This window comes from Vigna radiata, unplaced genomic scaffold (assembly GCF_000741045.1).
Source record: "Vigna radiata var. radiata cultivar VC1973A unplaced genomic scaffold, Vradiata_ver6 scaffold_558, whole genome shotgun sequence".
Taxonomy (NCBI): domain Eukaryota; kingdom Viridiplantae; phylum Streptophyta; class Magnoliopsida; order Fabales; family Fabaceae; genus Vigna; species Vigna radiata.
The window spans coordinates 173-22,087 of NW_014542935.1; the positions used below are offsets into that span (position 1 = coordinate 173).

At 34.2% G+C, this 21,915-nt stretch overlaps 1 protein-coding gene across 3 annotated transcripts; it reads right to left on the reverse strand.

Annotated features, from left to right (window-relative positions):
* Window positions 1-488: 488 nt before the first annotated feature.
* Window positions 489-21,334, reverse strand: LOC106752898 (BEACH domain-containing protein B; the record flags this gene model as incomplete). 3 transcript variants are annotated; one of them, XM_022777311.1, is given in 24 exon segments in its annotated part: window positions 489-677; window positions 758-1,103; window positions 1,208-1,643; window positions 4,838-5,162; window positions 5,275-5,435; window positions 5,570-5,743; window positions 7,426-7,770; window positions 7,899-7,940; window positions 8,128-8,283; window positions 10,511-10,660; window positions 10,767-10,925; window positions 11,024-11,485; window positions 12,348-12,663; window positions 12,829-13,290; window positions 13,623-13,691; window positions 14,097-14,319; window positions 16,473-16,652; window positions 16,752-16,793; window positions 17,581-17,757; window positions 18,134-18,353; window positions 18,633-18,696; window positions 20,436-20,637; window positions 20,743-20,884; window positions 21,010-21,334. In XM_022777311.1, coding segments are annotated over 22 exon segments (4,817 nt in total), but the record flags the coding sequence as incomplete, so codon positions are not given.
* Between the last annotated feature and the right edge of the window lie 581 nt (window positions 21,335-21,915).

The following is a 21,915-nucleotide window of genomic DNA, read 5'->3' on the forward strand; positions in this document are numbered from 1 at the left end:
ATAATTTGTATCTCGATTCAACTACCATGATTTTAATGCATAGTCAAAGTTGTTGGTCGTCGCTAACAACTATCTCATGTAACCTTTCATAGGTGGTCAGCTATTAATTTCTGTTGTAAGTAGTTAGCTACAAATGCTTACATAAACTTCCCTTTTCAACAAGATGATTAAACGAATACCATGAATGGAAACAGATCGAGGAGTACAGGAATTTTTTGAGAGCAAATGGTAACCAATTTAGCGAGTGGGTGTGGGACCAAGAGAGTGCTTATAATTCTGTTCGTTTGAAAACAAAACTAAGACAGTTCAACTGAAGAAACAAAACTAAGACAATTCAGTATTCCATTATGTATGGGACCACAGTAGTAGCTGCCTCCAGATTCACGTATGCATTGCAAATTCATCCAAATCCACAATGATATAGTGCCACTATAACTGCTACTTAACATCAAGAAAAATTCATGCAGAGAATGACAAGGGTGACATACCGCTGGAGAAGATTGACAAAAACCTGACAACCACCAATTATATTAACTTGTTCAAGGAAAGAAGACAGTAATGATATCTGGGAAACAGCACGAATAATCATGTGCAAGACATCTTCAATACAGGCCATATCCTGACTTTTTTCAAAAAATGCTATGAGAGCTTTTATGTCTCCAGCAGCAATGTTCTGTCTGCATATCCCAAAAGTTTGGAATGAAAATTTAACAGATTACAATGAATGTCAGTTGAAAGGGTAAAGATGAAACCGTACCTGAGACTCATTTCACCAAGACTTAACAAAAGAAGACGGATCTTGTGCATTTCTTCTTTGCTAGGGACTCCTTGGCTTTCCTTGGTAACTTGTTCAGAAACAGAAAGTTGAAGAAGATTACTTCCAGCTAATGATTCATACTTTACATTATCACAATAGAATTGATGAATTATATCAAGGACTCGCGGAAGCCGGCATAGACTCTTCAGTAAACGAGGATCATTGTCAAATTGCTGGATCAGAAACATGTACAGCTCACGTTGGACCTTGTAAACAGTACAAACCCAAATATGAGGATTAAGAAATATGTTACATACGGCCTCTTTCACAAGCAGCTCCGCCAGTCCTGAGAAACATTGACAAGGAAAAGAAAAAAGCAAATTTTGAGGAAAAGTAAATATATAATCAAACGAAAATTAGATGCAGAACACATGGGAACAAATTACACACCAGAATTGGAAACAACATTAAAAAGATGCCTCAACGCAGAAAGGGTTTCCAAATTTAGTTGTTGAGGAGGAACTGATTGTAACAAGAATCCCAGCACAGAAAATCCAGCCACAATATGCATTTGTTGTTGATTTGCTAAATTATCGTCTAAAAGAGATGCAATAAGCTCAATAACTTCAGTTGTCACCCACTCCCTCATGGTCTGTGTTAGCGGTACACCATTTGCAGATTCTCCATCTTTTTTTTCAAATTTAGAACACTGAGCAATAAGAGGGAAAAGCACAGATACCCCACCAACACAGTATATTATCTGTTGTAGTAAGCGTCTTGAACATAACTGTGTACCACCGACTACAGCTGCTTCAAAAGAATTCTTATCCAATTGATGATGACTTGTTATTGGTGAAACGTTAAACAGCATTCTTCCAACACTTGCCTGAAAAAAAAAATGATAATCATATTTGAGTATTGGCCTTGATGAAATATGGCTCAAACTTTTCTCTTTTATGAGCATTATTAAAGTTTAAGAGAGAAAAGAGAGATAAACAAAAGAAAATCAGTTTGGTGCGTAAAGGAATTCAACCAACTTACAATATGATAGGTACATGTATTTATATGTCAAAATCCAAGTAACTAAGTATTAGATAGATCCGAGAACCTAACACTTGACAAACTAAGCAGCTAACACCTAACTAAGTTTGCAACAAAATGAAATATTCTAACTGTCCTACAGAAGTACAAAAATGCAAAGAAATAAGGAGTACAATTATACTCCAATAGCCCCGCAAGCTCACAAGGGGTGAGGAGCAGGCCTTAAATCCACCACTTTAAGCTTGAAACACAGCGCAGAACCTAGAAGGAGAAAGACCTTCTATAAGAATGTCACCCCATTGATCAATAACAGGGACATGAAAAGAATGAATAAGCTTGTTAACAACCTTTTAAACAAAAAAAAAAAATAGTTCCAATTCCATATGTTTGGTTCTGGAGTGAAGAACATGAGTGTGTGCAAGAGCAGCAGGGCTCAAGCACATTAGGAGTGGTGTGAAAAACTTGTTCTGATCATATACTTGAATCCAAGCAACTTCAAGAGCAATATGAGCCAAATTTCTACATGTTGCTTCAGTACAACAATTCTCTCTTTAAACCATCAAGAAACCAAATTAAGTCCAGAAATTATTTAAGCACCTGAAGTATATCTCCTATCGTCCAAATCTATTGTCCAATCTACATCAGTCCGCATGAATAGTAAAAGATGTGTTGTAAGGAGCACATTGCAGATGAAAACCAATTTAAGAGCTCCTCTAAGATAATACTTGAACTATGTAAGAAAATGGAAAACTATTTTATTTACACCAATCACATTCTCATAATCTCTATTTGTAATAATCACATCTTTAAAATAAGAAAATAAAAACATAAGAAAATTAACAGAAAGATTCTAAAGATATTTTTTCCTAATTACTGTGGAGATATTAAGAATATTTTAATCCTAATAATTTGCTATTTACAACAATCTCCTTCAAGTTAGAAATAAATAACAATAATTCCCAATTTGGCTACAACATCCTAGAATTTGGCCTAAGGAAGCCATGCAGTGAATATATCTCCTATCTGCAAGTCCTGCACCAACATGAATTTAGAAGGAAAACTTTAAGCCTAACTTAACCAGATAAAACTAACATGTAAGATGAGATTTACAACTACTTATATATTATGATTAAATCATATCTCTACTCAACATAACATCTCCAATACTATTCAATGTACTTGTTAGGAACCTAGAAACAATGATGATAGAACAAGACAAAAAAAGGAAGAAAAGACATAGTCTTGCACTGTATTATTCACATTACACAGTATAAGCCAAAGCTTTCGAAGGAAAATTGCTTTCCGTTCTCTCAGAGTTCTCCTTGTCACAAACATCAATTTAAAAAGACTCTACTAACTCTCCTTAACATGACAATATATAGACTTTTACAAAAAGTGTTCATCACATATCAGATAACATCTAACTGTTAACCAATTAACTACTTCTATTTTATTTTAACTCCTTTTACAAGATTATTTTTCAGTATATTGTTTCTTTATTTCTCTTTTTTAGACGATTAGATTGCTACAAATAAAAGCAAGGAGAATATAATTGATATGAATGAAAAATAATAAAGTCACTCTTTTTCAAGTTTATATCTAGGTCAATAAGTTTTTTATTATTATTTGATTTTGTATTAGTCGTGCCACTTCATAAATGCTCTGTACTCTTTATTTTCAGTTGTTTATAGTTATTAGGTGTTTACACTATCTTGTATTTGTTAATAACGGTTTTGTAACCATCTTTAACTCTCTTTTTCTGCCTATTTGTTCTGATGTGCAATGAACGTCAAATGTAATTTTGTTTCCAGTGACACTGGGCTTGATTGATTGCCGTAACACATAACTAGATTTATTTTCAGAAAGAATAGCACTGGTTTCCTTCTCCAATAGTTATCATATCCTCAACCAGAACCATAACTCGAATGAGGAAGACCAAGAGTTTTGCAATTATAATGGTAGGATGAAATTTATGAAAGACATGGGAAAGGCAATTTATTAATAAAAAAGCCCAACAAATTCAAGTAGGTTGAAAGTGAGAACCAAGAATGGAAATTTGCTCATTAGAAGTTGACGAAGCTGCTAGAGGTGGTCCGACAATATTCTGATAAACAAAGAACTTGGGTCTTGAGTGAGCTTGGTTGAGTACCAAACCACGTAACTTTTTGGGTTGGTCAAACTTCTCGAAGTACACCTGACCCTATGTTCATCAGAGAAAAAGGCAATGAACAGAAGCCAAAGGTAGTGAACTGCGACAACCAGTGTGAAACCAGCAACAAAAATAGACCAAGCAAGACCTTACCCTTCCTAGCACAAACTTAAAGTTAAAGAATGGCAAAAATCAGAAAGCATTGTCATAGCTGATGTACTATACACACATTCACACGAAAAAGGTGAGAACAAGTACAATAAACAAAGGCTATAGCCTATGATTCTTTGCCCTTAAGCTAGAAACATTTAAAACACGCCTTTATTTACTCTGTACTACAAATAATAAACAATTATTTTAACTGGGGCAAAGGTGACAATTTTAGTACTTTCGACGAGGATTGAACTATTTCTATGAAATCATATCAAATATTGAGAGAGATAGAAAGACAAGAAAGTGTATCATATTAATGGGCATAGGTGACAATTGTAGTGTTTCCGAAGAGGATTTTGATGGAGGAATAGAAGTTACTGGTTCAACATCCATGATAAAAGCAGAGGATTAGACCTGGGAATTTGGGACTGCGAACAAAAGGAAAAGAGGATTGAACTAACTCTGCAATAAAAGGAATTAAACCAAAACACAATAGGTGCATGCATTCATGTTCATAAATCTAAGTAACTAACTAAATGTTATTTAGTTAGAAATATGTGAGCAACTAATACCCAACTGACTAACTGACAGCTTGAGACAAGAAAAAGAAATATTCTAACTGTTCTACAGCAGTACAAGAAAGTAAAGAAAGGAGTAAAACTACACTTCAAAAGAAATAAATAAATATTAAATAAGCATGGCATGTACAGTCGTATAGAAGATTAAAAATCATGGACCTGAGCGTTGAGTCCAAAGATAATTCTTGATACCAGACCATCTTTGGCATCAAGAATCCCGCTTGGTACTTTATCTCCCGAAACTGGGAGAGGCAAAGCTTCATTATCAAGGAAAGAATACATATAACTTGGTCCAAGAGAGTAGATACTCTGTACTTGTTCAGCAGAAATGGCATCATTAAATAAATAAACAGGGCCAATTTGACCAAAAAAAGGGCACGAATCTCCGATGGATTCAAACGTGAGCACATTGTCTTCATAGTGAGGCATCTTGATTTTAGCACCAATCATGCAACTTGTTAATGATTCACTGACTTTTGCATACCTAAACAAACAAAGCATAAAAATCATATCAGAGTATCACAAAAGAAATTTAGCAATTAATCACGAAAATAAAATCATTTAAATAGAAAAATAATAATTAGCATGGTTTGAACCTGCATTTTTCAGATGAGACAAGCTCCCCATCCAAGTAACATCTCACCAAGCTACCCGCAGAAAAGGCTCTTCCAATGCTATGAGTTAAGCAAAGAAAATGCCATCTCTTCCTGACTAAATTAACACGTAGGTCCACTCGCTGTCTCTTCAGATTTATTGACTGCAAGGCCCAGCCAAATTAAGCCAGCAAAAATAATTAATTCATTTAACGTAAGGCTAAGTAAAGCAACAAAAAAGTGTCAAAGAACAATAGACAGCTTGACAAAAGAACTAATTTTTATATCTATTTCCAACCTCATAAGTAAGTTTCTCCTTTGCGAGCACGGCCAATGACCCTCTCCCATTTTCAGTAAGAAAACTGAAAAGACCCATTGCTCCATTTCTAGGGAAATTCTCAATCCGGAGCCAACAGGAAAAAGAAAAACCCTTATTCAGAGGCCACTGCAGTGGAGTTTTCAAAATGATACCCTGCAAGAATTTGAAAGGAATGAGATAATAGAAGGCCTAAAAATATTGAAGCGGTAGTATTACATTTGGCAATAAAACAATGGTTCAACAAGGAACTATAAGCAGTGAATGAAACAAAATTGACATTTACAAGCATCATACAGCATCCATTAACTAACATAAAGAATGTAGCCATACACCTGAGTGTATTTATAATTAACCAAAAGCTCATTGAAGTAGAGCCTCCCAATCACTCTCTTTAAGTATTTGTAAAAATATTCATACACAGTCCATTTAGCTAAGGTGTACAAAGCAAGTATATTGAAGCAAAATGTTGTGTGACCTTATGAGTATAGATAGATTATAAGAAAAATATTCTTTGGCATTATCACTTAGTAATATTTTGCTTAGTTTTCCAAACTGATTTCTGATTTCATCAAGGAAAGACATAAAAATAGACAAAAGTTCACAATGAATCTTTTCATTAGATAAATCCCACTAAATTCATCAATGAAACTAATAAAATATCTAAAACCAAAAGATGGCCTCATATGTCACAATGGATGATAGAAAAAGCAGAGTCCCACATAGATTCAGAATGTATAGGAAAAGGAACATGACATGTTTTCCCAAATAGCACGGTTCACATTCCAAATTTTGGAGACTAAGTCCAAGAACCATCTTTAAATTTGTATGATGAGGATGTCCTTCGTTTTCAAGTAACTGTTTAGGATATGCAGATGGAACAAAAGATACATATGAGCTAGTCCAAGGTAGTATAGGCCTTTATATTCTTGTCCTCCAATCATCCAACCCGTAGCACGTTCTTCCACATTAAATTTGATGTCGTTGGGATCTTCTAACTGATCATGGAAACCTTGGACAAGGAACCAATGTTCAACTAAAGCAAACCAAGAAAGGTAGTTTTCTCCAATTAATTGTTGAGAAGTTATGGAAGGAATTCCAAAGAAAGAGAAAATAGTCCCTGAAGACATGAACAAGGAAAGGACATAGTCCAATGGTACAACAGAGAAGAGCCGAAGACAGCCTAGGGCGGCTTTCAGAGACAGAAACCTAGAGTTTCAACTGAGAAAAATTGTGTTCAACACTAGGAGATTCACCAAATGCTCCAGGAATGAAGAACAAAGGGTAGAAACAGGCTCAGAACGCTCCAACTAGTCAAACCAAGCTGATCCGTGAAGATTCCAACCACTGGAAGGTGATGCATAGGACACATACACACAAGGCAACGTAGCAGTTGGTCAGCGAGTGATAATACACCAGTCGAATATTGGATGTGTGGGCACTGGGTTGGGCTTCGCTCTTCGAGACACAATAGACCCAAGTGTCAATGGGCCAAACTCTAACTATGAACAATGTGAAAAATGACCGATAAGCAACTCCTTTGTTGGACAGAAAAAAGCAAAGCGGGATCAACACACTCTAATATCAACATTAGAATAATACAAAGGAATTAGAATGAATTTTAGAGAGTGAATTTTCCTCTCCTAGGATTTCATACTTATAAAAACTTTAGATATATCTAAGAACTAGGTGCAACACAAAGCACACAGCAGCTTTACAATAAATTCTGAGACTATTTATTCTAACACAAGAAAAAGTCTACTTGGAGCCAAGTACTTCAAAAATAACTAAAGAATTAGGAGATCTAGAGATACATCTATAATGGCTTCAGGACTTACAGAATCAACTCCATCAAAATCAAAAAATGCAGTTGGCCCCTTTTCGTGTAGCATTGCCAAGAGACTTGTTAACAAAACAGAGCAGTACAGCCTCCTCATCCCAACTTTCTCACTTCGGAGTAAAGCAAAGATTTTTCGGATGTCCTTCCCCGATATGCTGTGCCCGCCAATGGCTTGAATTAACTGTGCAATCTGAAAGATCACACTGTCATTATCTTCTTGAGAAAACCAATTAAGAAGAAAATCAAGCATTCCTGCTCTGACACAAGAAGCTCTATTAGAAATGGAATCTTTTAGCAGTTGCTGAAACATCTCCAGTCCATGATGCTTCAAAGACTCACTGCTCTGCCCAATCACAAATAACAAGCAAAAAAACAGATGGCATTATTTTCTTAAAACAAACTTTAACTACTAAAATAACTATTGAAGAAAATAATTTATTAGAAGAAAACAAAGGGAAAGGAATTGCAAACCTTTTGCAGTACAATCAGATATAATATTATTACATCTTCATTCTGAAATCAAAAAAGGAAAGCAGAAAAATAAGAACACAAACAAGATTTATGGAATGAAGATTTAACAATACTTAATGATATAGCATCCAGCAAACACCACTTTCAACAGATTTTTCGAATAGAAAATGAAACGGTGCAGGTGGATCAAATAATTTATGGAAGCAAGACCTATGTACCGGTACATCACCTTTATCATAGGACTCATTTTGTCATCAAATTTTCCATCAACAAGCATATCAAGCAAAGCATCTAAAAGGCTTTCACTTGAATGCGACTGGCAAAAATCCAATAGCAAACTCTGCAGAGTCTGGTAGCCCTTTCCAGCCAGAGCTCTAAATGCTGCCTGCAAGAGATGATAATATAAGAAGCTTTTAAATTGGAATGAAATGGTACAATGCACGCAGCTACAATAAAACATAAAAAATCCAATACAGATCCAAACCAAAAAGGATGACACCTCAAAGGGTAATCAGCATATACTTAAATTTTATAACCACAATACAAAAACTAAAGATTTAGGCTCGTGCAAGACCTAATGTGTATCGTTTTTCATTTGAATTAGCACCCACCAATTTCTCCTACCTGACATAATTTGCCATGAGATATGGGATACAAGGTTCAGTGAACCTCTTTGCACTATTGGGATTAAAATGAAACAAAAAGCAAAACAACAAGAGAGTAAGAAATAAGAAGAATGAAAATAGCATTGTTTGGATAGATAAATATTAGATAAATTTCTTTCAACTTGTTTGGATGAAGCAAATATGGTAGAAATAAAAAAAAAAAATTGCATTAGAAAGCTTTCTACACTAAAAAAAATGTAAATGGAACCCATGGAAAAAAACTTCCTTCCTATTGCTCCTCTCAAACAATCGGTGGAAATTTGTTATTTCCATCCTAATGTCTTCCTCTTTGTTGCCTTCCTCACTAATTAGATAATTACAACCAAATAAACACAGTTTCAAGTCTACAGTACTGGCAGTCAGTCTAGTAACCTACATAACAAGATGCAGTTACATCTCCATTATGTTCAGATGCCAGGTGATAAAACACATTTGAATACAAACATCTCAAGGATGCTGAACAAACCAGACAGTAAAAAGGTCAATAAATTTAAAACAAGACAGTCCTGAGTCAGTCCCTTCCAGTTGTTAAACTATTGTACCAGTTGTTATCCAATCAAACTACTCACAAATATTTAGTCTTATGCTACAGATGTTCAATCTTCGACATGAGGAGTGCATAAAGTTCCCATCTCATTACAAATATTGTTAAAATAGACCACTTGAATGCATATGAATGGATGCAAACCTCATAAGTCAGTTTTCTAGAATTGAACTAGGTTTAAGATCATTGATTACTTTTCCAGGTAGCCTACATATTTTGTGTAGCTCAGTTCAACGCATCTTAGGAAGCAAATGAATCTTAATTGTTCTCTTGTAATGTGCTTTGGCATTATATATCTTTCTAATACCCTAAATATAAATAATTCCATTCAGTTGGATGTAAAAAACACTCAAGCACATTCAGAAAGACCATACCACAATTGCCTATATAGATACTTAACTTGTGGTATAACATCTCCAATGTTAACCTTATTTTCTTGTTTATTTCTAAAATTAGTGTCTTTATTGCTTCCCACTCAAGTGAAACCCTTTGAATCCGTAGAAAAAATTTGCTCTGAATCATCTTTGTGTGTAAAGAATGAAGAAAGTGACAACCATTTTGGAGTTGAAGTTTCCAAACCTTTTGTTCTTCAATTTGACAAGTTGTTTAATGAAAAAACAGTTTATTAAGAGTAAACCAGCAAGGATTTATCCTTTTAAGAGATCTAATAAACATATTGATATTTGATAGGATATGGAGGGTTTATGAGAGGATAAAGAAGAGTTATGAGTTTTTTAGAAGGTTAACTGTTATAATAGTTAAGGGGGCGGGAATAAGTTCATATAAATAAAGCTGATGTATCTTTGTATAGTGTGAACAGTTTTACTCTTAGTATAGACAGGACTCTTTTATCCTGTGGAGGGGGAATTGGGCTCCCTTGGGTGTTGGGATTGTGTACAGATTAAAGAAGAAATCAATACAGAAGTATTCTTTTGTTATCTGTCTGCTTGTTTGGTGTGTGTAGGTGTGGGTTTAGATAGGTTTCACAAACAGAAACCTGTCAATATTCCTTTACAACTTTGGAAAAATTATTAAAGGCAGAGTTACAAAGATCGTTTGACAAAGTAGTTAAGAGTATGATCCTTGTCAACCTTATTCTTCATGAAATCCAGAGTATAACATAAAAATAGGCCAGCGTATTGCACTTGCCCTAAGCCCTAGAGCTCTTCAGTAAGATGTGAAATAATGTTATTCATGTGCTTACTCCAACAACTTATGTTTTACAAAATTGGTTTGCAACAATCCAAAAACAGCTAAAGGGCAATAAAAAAAAAAAACTTGGGAGTAAAATATAATTCCCAAATGTTCTTAACCAAAACAAAAAAATTTAAAAAAAAGTAACAACAAATAATAGTATTACAAAACTAGGGATGAAACAAAGCGGAAAAAATGAAGACAAGTACCTTCGAGGCATCATTACTTGCAAGCAAACAAGTAAGCGTTTGGAGTACATTCAAAACCAATTTCTCCCCATTTGCCCCATCAAGGTTGCTGTTCAGTAATGATACAACATGCAAAAAGCACTCCCCATCCCGAAATAGAGTCTGATAGTACTGAAGCAGTAAAGCATCAAAAGCAACCCTTCAGTCAAATATGAAAATGCATTTGAAGACATTGCAGTAAATAAAGTAAAGAAATAAATCAATGTCCGACACATACTGCTTGGTTAGTCTGGAGTGTATCTCTCATTCCTACTAACAAATCAATAGATAGATCAACAAAACTACTCTCCCGTTCTTTTAATTGAGTAAACATTTCTAAATACTTAGAGCATAACTGCAACTTCGCTTTTTTATCTTCCTCAGAAAATGGCATGATCTGAAAAGAGATTAGCCATGTTAAAAGTGGGAAAACAAAACTCAACAACATTTATGACCTACAAAGGCAAATTCAAGTAAATAGCACGTAAAGTATACCTTCATGAGATTGAGTATATGTCCAAGCACATCATCTCTCAAACCTTCCACCCAAAATAAATCAAATAGGCAATCAATGCATGTAAAACTATGTAGTATCAGCTTGGTATCTTTAGCTGCTGCTAGAAACTTGGCAAAGAACTCCATGCATACTTTCATGCAATTAAAGAAACTTTGTATAGTCACATGTAAATTGCTTTTACATTGATCTTGCGATGATACTGATGCATCTGTGGCACTTTTCTCATTGGAGGGATCCATGCTTCCAAGACTTCTATACTCATGCGCTTGAACACAGGCAACTTGTAGAACACGAGAAACTGCACACAAGGCCTTAAAGGAAGCAATTGTTCTCTCAGGGGAAAGCTGCAAGATGCGAACCAAACTCCTCACAAGAACACATGCAATTTCAGGATTACAAGCACAATGCTCAAGTGCATCCAACAAACAAGACAATTCCCTCTGCAACAGAAACGAAAAATAAATACTTGGAGAATAATCAAATCATTGAATTCAATCATACAATCACAAGAATCTAAAAAGTATACATCCATGAAAGCTTAGTACATTTGATTCGTATGCTTCAGCTTGAGAGACAATATTACAATTATAGAAACATGGACTTGATCTTATATAATAATAAATATTTAGACTATAGACGTACTATTAGGAACATTTTCATTTATTCTCGTATTGTATCTCCTTTATTTATTGTATTGGCATCTCAGCTAGGCTGACATTCCAACTAACATCTATCATTTGCCATCACATGAAAATATCATTAAAAACACAAAGAAAGATACCAAGAACTCATGAAGAGACCCAACCAAAGGCCATGAACAAAAAACAGGCCAACTATATAAAGCTATACATAATCTAAGAAGCCCTATACATAGGAAAAAGAATCCTATTATGATAAAAGTCCAAACTTATAAAAGTTGGCTTAATTGTCTATCAGTTAAACACTGCTCTAGAAGACAGGCCTAAACTCATCAACTTATTATCACAATGATTTCCTTCCTGAAGAATGTGACACCTTAAAATTAATACCATTACAAAACTTAAAGAATTTCCTCCAACAATCTCTAATAAACCACAGTACAATCTCTTGATGAGTGTAAACTTTACAGACCAAGGTCGAATCACATGTTTCTCTCTTTCTTAGAGTTGAGCACTTAGAAATATACAATTTCAATGCGTTTGTGAGTATGAATATAAATTCATTCAAGCAAATTCAAATATATATTTTGAGTATATATATATATATACACACACACACACAAACGTATAGATGAATAAATAAGAGGGGAATAAAAGAACCAACCATGTTCTGTGTGTTTCCACTACATGTTGCAGCAAATTCAACAAATGAAATTACTTCCATCTGTAGAGAATTAACCCCGTTAACTTCTGCTGTGTTACCAGTGCTCCTTGAAGCAGACAATATCTCAGACTTCTCAGAGTATCCAAACATCTGTCCAGCAGATTCATCTGAACCTGACGCGAAATGAAAGAAATTTTCTGAAAACATAAGATCCCATATTCCCTCTTGGCGAAAAATTTCAAGTGACGTGGGAGAAGAAGACAGAAGGTTTCTAAATGCATTCAGAACAGTGTTCTGTAGAGCTGAAACAAAGATCCTGCAACATGGAAAGAAAATCAACATATCAAATATTAGTTCTATGCATGAAGGTCCTACTTCAGAGATACATTAACAGAAATACTTCAACGCACTTTTTTTATAATTTATTAGACTTTCCAGGCTATGAAAAGGAAAAACACTGCAAATCACTGGTATAGTTCACCTTAAATAGCTAGGCAAGTCACTCTGACTTGAGCAAGTTTTTATGCAAGGAAATATTGTAAATAAAACCCTCATGACCCATTTGATTGACAATTCATAATATGCAGAGGAAACAGGCAATGCAAGTCGACCAGAAGATACTTGGACATGAATAGATTTTGAACCCTCGGCAGCTAACAGAAATGAACATAGACCGCTGCTCAACATAACAACATAATCATTCCAAATATCAGAGAAAGAAGCATGGGATGGAAGGCCAGAAGAAATCACTGCTGCATCAGGTTTCACATAATTCTTATTTTCTCGATTGTCAAGACCAGGCATACCAACAGCATGCTCTACAGTAGAATCCTTCTCCTGTCCCAAATCTTGAAGCAGAAAAGCTGGTGAACAAAAACTATTAGCAAATTTATGCACCCTACCATTTTCACAAAGAAATTGCAAGCTGATCATATTGCCAAAGCTGTACCGATGTCAAGGTCTCAAGCATCACTTTTTTCTTTAAATTTTAATGATATTCAAGTAGCAATCAGTCAAAAGAAAATCAACAAGTGAACAAAGGACAGCATTGTTCTATCTGCCATAATAAAAATTCAGGGAGGAATATACCTAAGAATGGCAAGCAAATACATCTCTAGAAAATACACACGTGAAATGTATAGAAATGTCAATAGGCAATGAACTTAAATTTTATGTTGTCTTTTTTATTATTAGCATATATCAGTTCATTGATGTATGAAGTTCAAAAAAAGAAATATTCTAAAATTCACAACATCAGCAAATTGTGAAGGATACACTGCCTCCCTCAAAACTTCCAAAGAAAGAATATGAAGTTGAAATATTTTTTGCAATGGTTTATCATCCCTGCAAAAGACAAGCAAACCACTTTATCAAAGAATGCAAGACAGACTGTATATAGTAACCATATAGATAATACAGTATTATCCCATGGGAGAGAAAGAAATATGAGAAATACCAAATACATTATCTTACATGTTAAATTGATACAAGCTAAAACAAGTAGACAGGATAACATGTTAAGGACAAATACACGTATTGTATACAGCAAACTCAGAATGCGATGAATGAAGTTTGTAGATTCACCAACATCAAGCTAGTCATTAAACTATTATCCACAAACTCAAACATCAAGACACATTTATTCATCAAAAAAGAAAATGCAGATACAGCAAGCTTAAAAAGAAACACCATCATATCTTCCAATAAATAAAACAAAGAATAATAGGCTTGAGATATACCCAACAATACCTGAATCCATCTGCCAAAACAAGATTACGGTAAGTTTTTGCATAATTTGATGGAAATCCAAGACCATCCAGCAGCACTTCCAACCCTCCAATACTTCTAAAATGGTTCTGGCCCCGAAGATTTGCAGATAAGGCCAATGAAAGAATTTTCAAGCACAAATAGAGAAGTGAATCATCCATCAATAGTTCTTTCAGGCTAAATCTTCTAATGACACGTAAGAGCTCTGAAAAATTAAGTTTCGTGAATGGAAAATATATGATAATTGAACAAAAAACATAAAATAAGTTTAAAAATCTATTAAGCATGGAATTTCAATATACCATGAAATTCAATAATCATGGGATAGACAAAGAAAGGAGTTACAGTTGAGCTATTTAAAGATAAGATAGGTGTCATGAAAAATTAAGACTCCCGTGAATGTGAAGCCCAACCTTTCATCTTTATGTCACCAAGATAATTTATATTAATGTTTAATGTATAAGAAGATATATAGCAAGACAAAAAATAATGAACTATAAAGAGAAAGGATGACAAGCAATCATCCTAAACAAAAAACAACAAAGAATAGAAAACCAATGTAACATGCTCCCTAATCCAACAACATAACAGCTACTGAAAACCCATTAAAAAGACGTGTGTTTTACACCAAATAGACACCAAAAACCAAATCATATGATGTGCCAAAATCCCTCAATATCCATTAGAAAGTCACAAAGAATTGTTTTTTCAGTTTCCTCTCACTCAGATTGGGGTAACAGCATCTGGTCAGCTGCTGTTCCACCAGCAAAGTCTTTGGTTTTATGGAAAATTCTGCATAACAGAATGCATACCGATACAGCTGTGCAGTGCATGGGTGTTCATATTTGTTCAATGTGCTCCTTGTGTAGAAAAGAAGAGGAATCTTCGTATCATTTGTTTTTTATGTGTTCTACTGCACTGTAAATTTGATCCTGGCTGAAGCAAATTTTAGATGTTCTGAATTTGGGTTCTCCAATGCTTCTGATCAATTTTTTAAAGCACAAGTACAGCCCTCTGGTTAAATTCATCAGGATGGCTGCAGTTTCTGCTGTTGTTTGGATGATTTGGCACATGAGAAATCACTTGAGATTCCAAAATCCTTTTCATTTAAACACAGCAATTTGTTCTATTACAAATTTGGTTAGACTGGCAAGTAATTTTTCAGCCAAAATGATGCATAATACTGTATATGATTTTAAGGTTCTAAAATTTGTTGGCATCAACACTCAGCCTGGGAAAACATCTTCCTTTATGCAAGTTATAAATTGGATAAAAGTTAAAATTGATAGAGCGGGCAGTGTCCAGGATTAGCTGTTTGTGTTGATATTTTTAGAGGAAGTAGAAAGGAATAATTTGGCAGCATCTCTTCTGTTTTATGCATTCATAATTTCCATGTATACAGTATTTATGCTACAGAGCATGCTTGGAATGCTAGGTTTGCTAAACTTTGGATGAAGTGTGATTCAGATCCGGTTTGCCAAGCTTTTTCATCCCCATGGATGGTTCCTTGAATGCTAAGAGGAAGATGGAGAAAATGTTTTAAGATTTGTAATGATATAGAGTTTAAAATTTCACATATTTTTAGGGAAGGGAATCACTGCCGATAATTGACTAATTTAGGCTTGGATAACAGGGAAAAATTTTAAATGGTACATTGTTATGCCTCTTGTTATCAATTTAGACTTTTTTTCATCACAGATATCAACTTCCTATGTTTGGGAAAGTTTCACTTCTTGGGAAGTTTGGTCTTGTATTTTCTGCTCATGGGTTTGGTTTGGCCCCCATGTTTTTTTGTTTTCTTCTTTTTCTTTTAATAATATTTTTCATATCATGGAAAAGGATAGATGTACTTCGGAATGTCAGCCTAGTTGAGATGCCAAAGTATACAGTAATTCCTAGCATGAGCTTTTATTTACAAAAGAAAAGATGGTCATCAGCCCACACACAGCTATTAAAATTTTAGCATATATTCACAAGTAAAGAGAAAATTTGAAACAATAGGAGCCTGTTTTCTTTTTATAAAACTCATATTAGGTATCACTATGTACTTTGGCATATCAGCTATGTTGGCACCCCAAAGGACATCTGCCATTTGCCATCATATGAAAATTTAATAAACAAAAAGAAAAACAAAGAACAATAGGGGCCTATTTGTATGCTAGTGAAACTGTAGTAACCTGAAGAACAATTTATTTAGCTAGCAGCATTTTTATAATATATTTTCCGAATTATTTGTAACCTCCATGCATCTATATTTACCTAATGCACATATTCATACCAAATTAGAATATTAGTAACTAAAACCACCAAATTCCTTATTGCCTCAAAATATACAATAATAACAGATGCCTACCTTACCTACTAACCAATTTAGGCCACCAGCTTCCATCACAGAAACAATTGCTTTCTGCCGCCAATGTAACCTTGCTTCAGTAGACAAAACTTTTGAACTGTTTGAAGAGATGATTGGAGTCTCGGCATGTGAAATAAAGCCCAAAAGACTGCAGAATAACTCATCCTTTTTGTCTACATTTGAACCTAAATCAATGAAAATATAAATTATTGACACAACATATGTTAATATTTGTTGGAGCAGCTTGATTTTCTCAACAGCAGAGACGGAACAATTTGCATCACCAGAAAGGGTTTGACTTATGGTTTTAAGTTGGACCACAGCCCCTGTAACAAATTGAACACAAGAAAGGAACTTCCATTACTTTCCAGTAAGAACACAGATATTAGCGAATAACAAACGGCAATTAATGATAGAATCAAAGTTAGATTTTCAAAACATAGACTTATCAACAGCAAAATACAAGAATTGGAAATTAAATCCTATCAAAATTCAAGGATTGATTTCATATTGTGTTCATAAATAAAAGCAAATTAGAAGCAGATCCATGCTTTGCACACGGGCAGGAGAGAGAGAAAAGGAGCATGTATTGATAAATGGGAAAAAAGCACGGGGAGCACAAATGTGAAAATGACACATGGCAGTAGTTGGATGCTTTTCATAGTAGTATACAAATTAAAACATAATTGCTGTAAATAGGGGATTATTAGGATAAAATATCCCTAGAATTAACACATTCATTTCAGCAGATTTTGTTTCCTTTTTGAAGATAATGTGATTATTACAAACAGAGGAGTCGAGAATGTAAATTTTATGATTGTAATTAATAAAAAAAATTCCTTGTAATGCACAGTAGTATATCCTTTAAAGTGAGACTCAAACAAAAAAAAAAGAAAAAGAACGATGACCATTTGTTAAGCTATAACAGGGGACCACATAGGTCTAAAGCCTTTAGCAACATAAGAAGGTAATATAAATTTATAAAGAAACAATATGCAGATCACACTAACATCAGTTAAAACTTCTTACAGTTTTCAGCAAACATCACCCACAGAAGTAATCAAAATCATGCACAAAAGAAAAAAATCATTAGTCATATAGCATTGATTGTACCTTTCATTAAGGCCGTAAGTTTTCGAATTCCGCCATAGTATCCAAAAACTCTGCAATTGTATAATGAATGGGCAATAATTTTCAGCGCATCCAAAATTAAAAATCCTTCGGAAGTAATAAACAATTTAGCAGCAGCCCCAGAAAGATCTGTCGATGAGTGCCCCAAGTTGATGTTCACTGAAAAGAAAGTGTAGATAAAGATAATATATCTAACAGAAAGAAAAGCATGAATTACTGCAAATAACATGTAAGAAGTAACAGTTTTGGTACAAGTAACCAAATATACCATTTCAAGATTCTTAGGCTAAACATCATCTTGTATTAGGAGAAAAGGTCTGTGTGACTACAACAAACAAAAATTTAAAAGGTAATGAAATAATTTGATACCATTAAAAGAAATTTCAATAAGTATATGTACTCCCTTCTTGCGTCTATTTTACATATAATGGTTCCTAACTTTAATTTGATCACATCTGTAGTGCAAACCACTTAAGCCTACGAGGGCAGAAAGTGAAGAAAATAATGACGACAATGGCAATGATCAGCAACTTACAATCATTAACTAGTGAGATTAATTGTGTGAGCTCTTCTGTTAATACCCGAATGACTTCAACAGGATGTCCAGCCGAGCAGCCAACAATCACATCATCAGAAGATGATAAACTCTCAACAGAAGAAGACTCTAATAATATGCCAGAATTCACAGGTTCCCAATCTTTGTAGTGAATTACAAATTGCTTGATGAAAACACTAAGCAGTCTCCTTTTCTCCACCTAGAACATTAAGATCATATAAAGCAAATTTACTCAATAGACAACTAATTTAGTGAGGGACAGACATTTAAAGCAATGCACTTAGCATTATTCTTGATCAATGCAAAAACACAAAGAATGCGTGATAATTTATTTTTAACAATAGGTTGATAAGCAACACCTACGGAAAACATATCTACCTGACTTAAATGCATATATGAATTTCTTAAGAAATAGTTCATATAAAGTTTGCCAAGCTTCAGAAAGTTAAGTATTTAATAAGTATAAATCCAACCATACCTTATCATCAGCTTTTTCATATCGCTCCCAGAGTGTATTTACAATTGCCTCATCACCAGAATCACTGGAAAATGTAAAAAATTAGAAAAACTCAAATAAAGGAAAAATGGATTGAAACATTGTTGACACAAATGATTCCCTCTCCCTCTGTCTTGTTCTCTTGTAAACCACCCCCAACCCAATTTTAATTTCTCAATTTATTCCTCTTTTAATTTTCAATTATTTGGTCCAATTGTTCGCATATTTAAGAGTGTCATCTTGCCCAAAATCTTGCTCTGGAAAGGCTTGTAGTGTTGCTTCTCTATTGTTCTGAAAATGTTGTCTGAAGGGACCAGCCAATGCTGGTGACATGGAAAGGGATTGGGCAGCATCACTGCATTTGTAGTTCCTTTGTTGTCTTCTTTTGTTTTTCTTTGCTTTAGAATCTTCTAGCTCTTAACCACTTTATTGTCACCTAACCCCAATTGTACTTTCACACCTTAAGAAAATATCTTTATATAGACCACCACTACCCATAAAAAATATCTTATGAAATATCAGACAATGTTTGGCAAGTCTACATAGTCATGTATGCATGAAATAAACAAAAAGTAAAATAAATGTCACCATGCCTTGCACCTAAGAAATATATATATTTACGTAAAAGTAACTCATGTCTCATACCAGCTTACAGAATCTAACAACGTTCTCTTTTATGATCTCCAGCAACATCGACGATACACCAATGAAGTTCACCATACATATCAAAAATGTTGAAGCTCTAACATGCACTAAAACAAACTACTTAATGTGGTACTTAAGTCGTGAAACTCTCTCTCTTAATGGACTAGTCATTAAATCCGACTCTCCTCATGTGCATAAATCCTAACAGTTGATAATTTTGCCATGAGTTAGGCTACAAAAAGGAAAACCTACAAGTTGAAGTAAGCTGAAAGCCAAATATTGATAGCTGGGTAATTAACAAAAGGTACATCAGATCAATGTCAATAGAATGAAAATCATTGCAGAAATTGTCCCTAAAAGGGGGTGGTATTTTTAAGAGTGCCACATTTAATAGAATAAAAGGCTTGATGTAGTACTTAAGCCTTGAGGTTCTTCCACCTAATGAACTAGTTTATCGGATCCTCTTAGCCCTAACAGCACTCCAAGGTGCCTTCTCAAACATATATGCCATACAATAACAAGTTTCAAAAATATCCAAAATGCACGAGATAATCAAGGGTAGTATTATTCCAAAAGATAATAGTCATTCACTACATGAGATTCCTTCTTTGGTACAACTCAACAAAATTATTATATTTATCATTTAGTCTATAAAGCAGTAACAAATAATAATCTTAATAAAGCAATGTGTCTGTCCTCGTTTTTTACTAAAGAGGACAAATGTTCCATTAAATAATCACGTAAATTCACAAAACCAACACACCCAATCTCAAGAGGGATGACACCTGCAAGCCCACTGCTACTTATGGCAATCTGTATTAGTAAAATATGATATCAATGGCCCCTAAGAGTTTGTCTAACATACTTTATTCTTTGTGCATCAGAACACTAAATGAAAGATTACATATATGATGAAACTCCTATTCTGAAACTCTACACGATTATAAATTATAGAAAAAGGATAGCAATAGCAGTCTTGACTACTTGCTAAACACTCTGGGGATGATAAATTGTGTTTCTTCCACACACTGGTGGAATAACATACTCGCACATCAACATAACTCAAAAAACTATCATTACAAATATAGAGATTTATTATTTAATTCCAAGATAAAAACCCTTTGAAAAATGTATTGTTACCTAAAGCGAATCCTGGGCCCAGGAGGAGAGCACTTTTGAGCTTGGAAAGTTGAAGACTCGCCAGTGTGCCCAGCAGAAGTTCTTCTAATAAGATCAGCAACACCTTTGACGATATTCATCCTTCGTCACCAAGATCAGCTCAGCATTGAGACTTCACAAACCAATCAAAGGTTCCACCCATCACTCTCGTGAAACCACCTTTCTAGCTCAAAGAAACCAATCACCAGTAGTAAGATTGCACAATCTAGTTGAGTGTTGCAAAATGATCACCGATGACAAAAAGAAAAGAACAAGTGAAATCACTTACTCCAAAAAGAGACTTGACAAAATCACCATAAATTTCTCACTCGAACTTCAACCTCCCTTCTCAGCTCACTGATCAGAGATTATTTCAATGAATTGAATTAGCTCTGTCAGGGATCATCCCACTCACTGATTAGCAACGGATTCTGAACATTTCAAGAATATAAATAATTCAATGTAAAACGCACACGTCATTCTCGAAAACAGAAAATACTCCATTAAACGTCGAAAAGAGAGGGGGAAATCAATAATCGAGGCGGAGCATATATACCTGAATAGTGAGACAAATCAAGAATCAAGAGTTCTAGGGTTTGCAAATAGAGATCGGAAATAACAATTGTAGAAGCTTCAATACAATCCCTTTTTTTTTTTCTTTTAAGATTTTGGTCGGAGCTACTTTAATAGCGTCGGTAACGAAATTGTCATCGGCGTAAGAAGAATATGATATGACAATGCGTGAGGAAGCGGAAAGCACTAAAAAGCAAACCCCAAATACTCGTTTAATTTCGGTGTTACCCTTCTGATTTTTTTCTTTTCGATGTTCTTTTCATTTTCTATCGTTGTAATATGAATAAGTAGAAATGAGAAATCAACACCGAGTTGCCCTTAAAAACTGCAATCACGCAATCATTTTCTTAATTTAATTTGCTACTTTCATTGCCACTGTGAATGGTTTACAGATAGAAAACAGTGAAAATGAAAATGGAAAAATAAATTAACTAAACATTAAAAGATTACGAAATAATATTAGATATTTAGTTATTTAGTGTGGAAGAAATAGGTAAAAAACAATTCAGACAGATTATAAAATTGTACGTAAAAAAAAAACAATTAGTTGAAAAGTAAAGTAGATTAAATATAAAATTAATGGTTTAAACCTCTTTTGGTCCCTAAGTTATGAGTGGATGTTCAGTTTAGTCATCGCTTTTAAAAATGTAAACTTTTAGTTAAAATGTATCAAATAAGTCTTTTTTTGACTTGAAATACTGTTTTTGGTTGTTTCTTAATAACTGCTATATCTTTAGATTACTTTGAGAGGTCTATCTAGAGATCAGAAATTGTTGAAAAAAGAACAAAAGAAACATCTTGCTTTTTCCAGGCGATAGGAAAAGAAAGAAATAGTGAATTTATTCAAGATAATTATGTACTTACAAAATACCGTCTCAATTCATCCTAT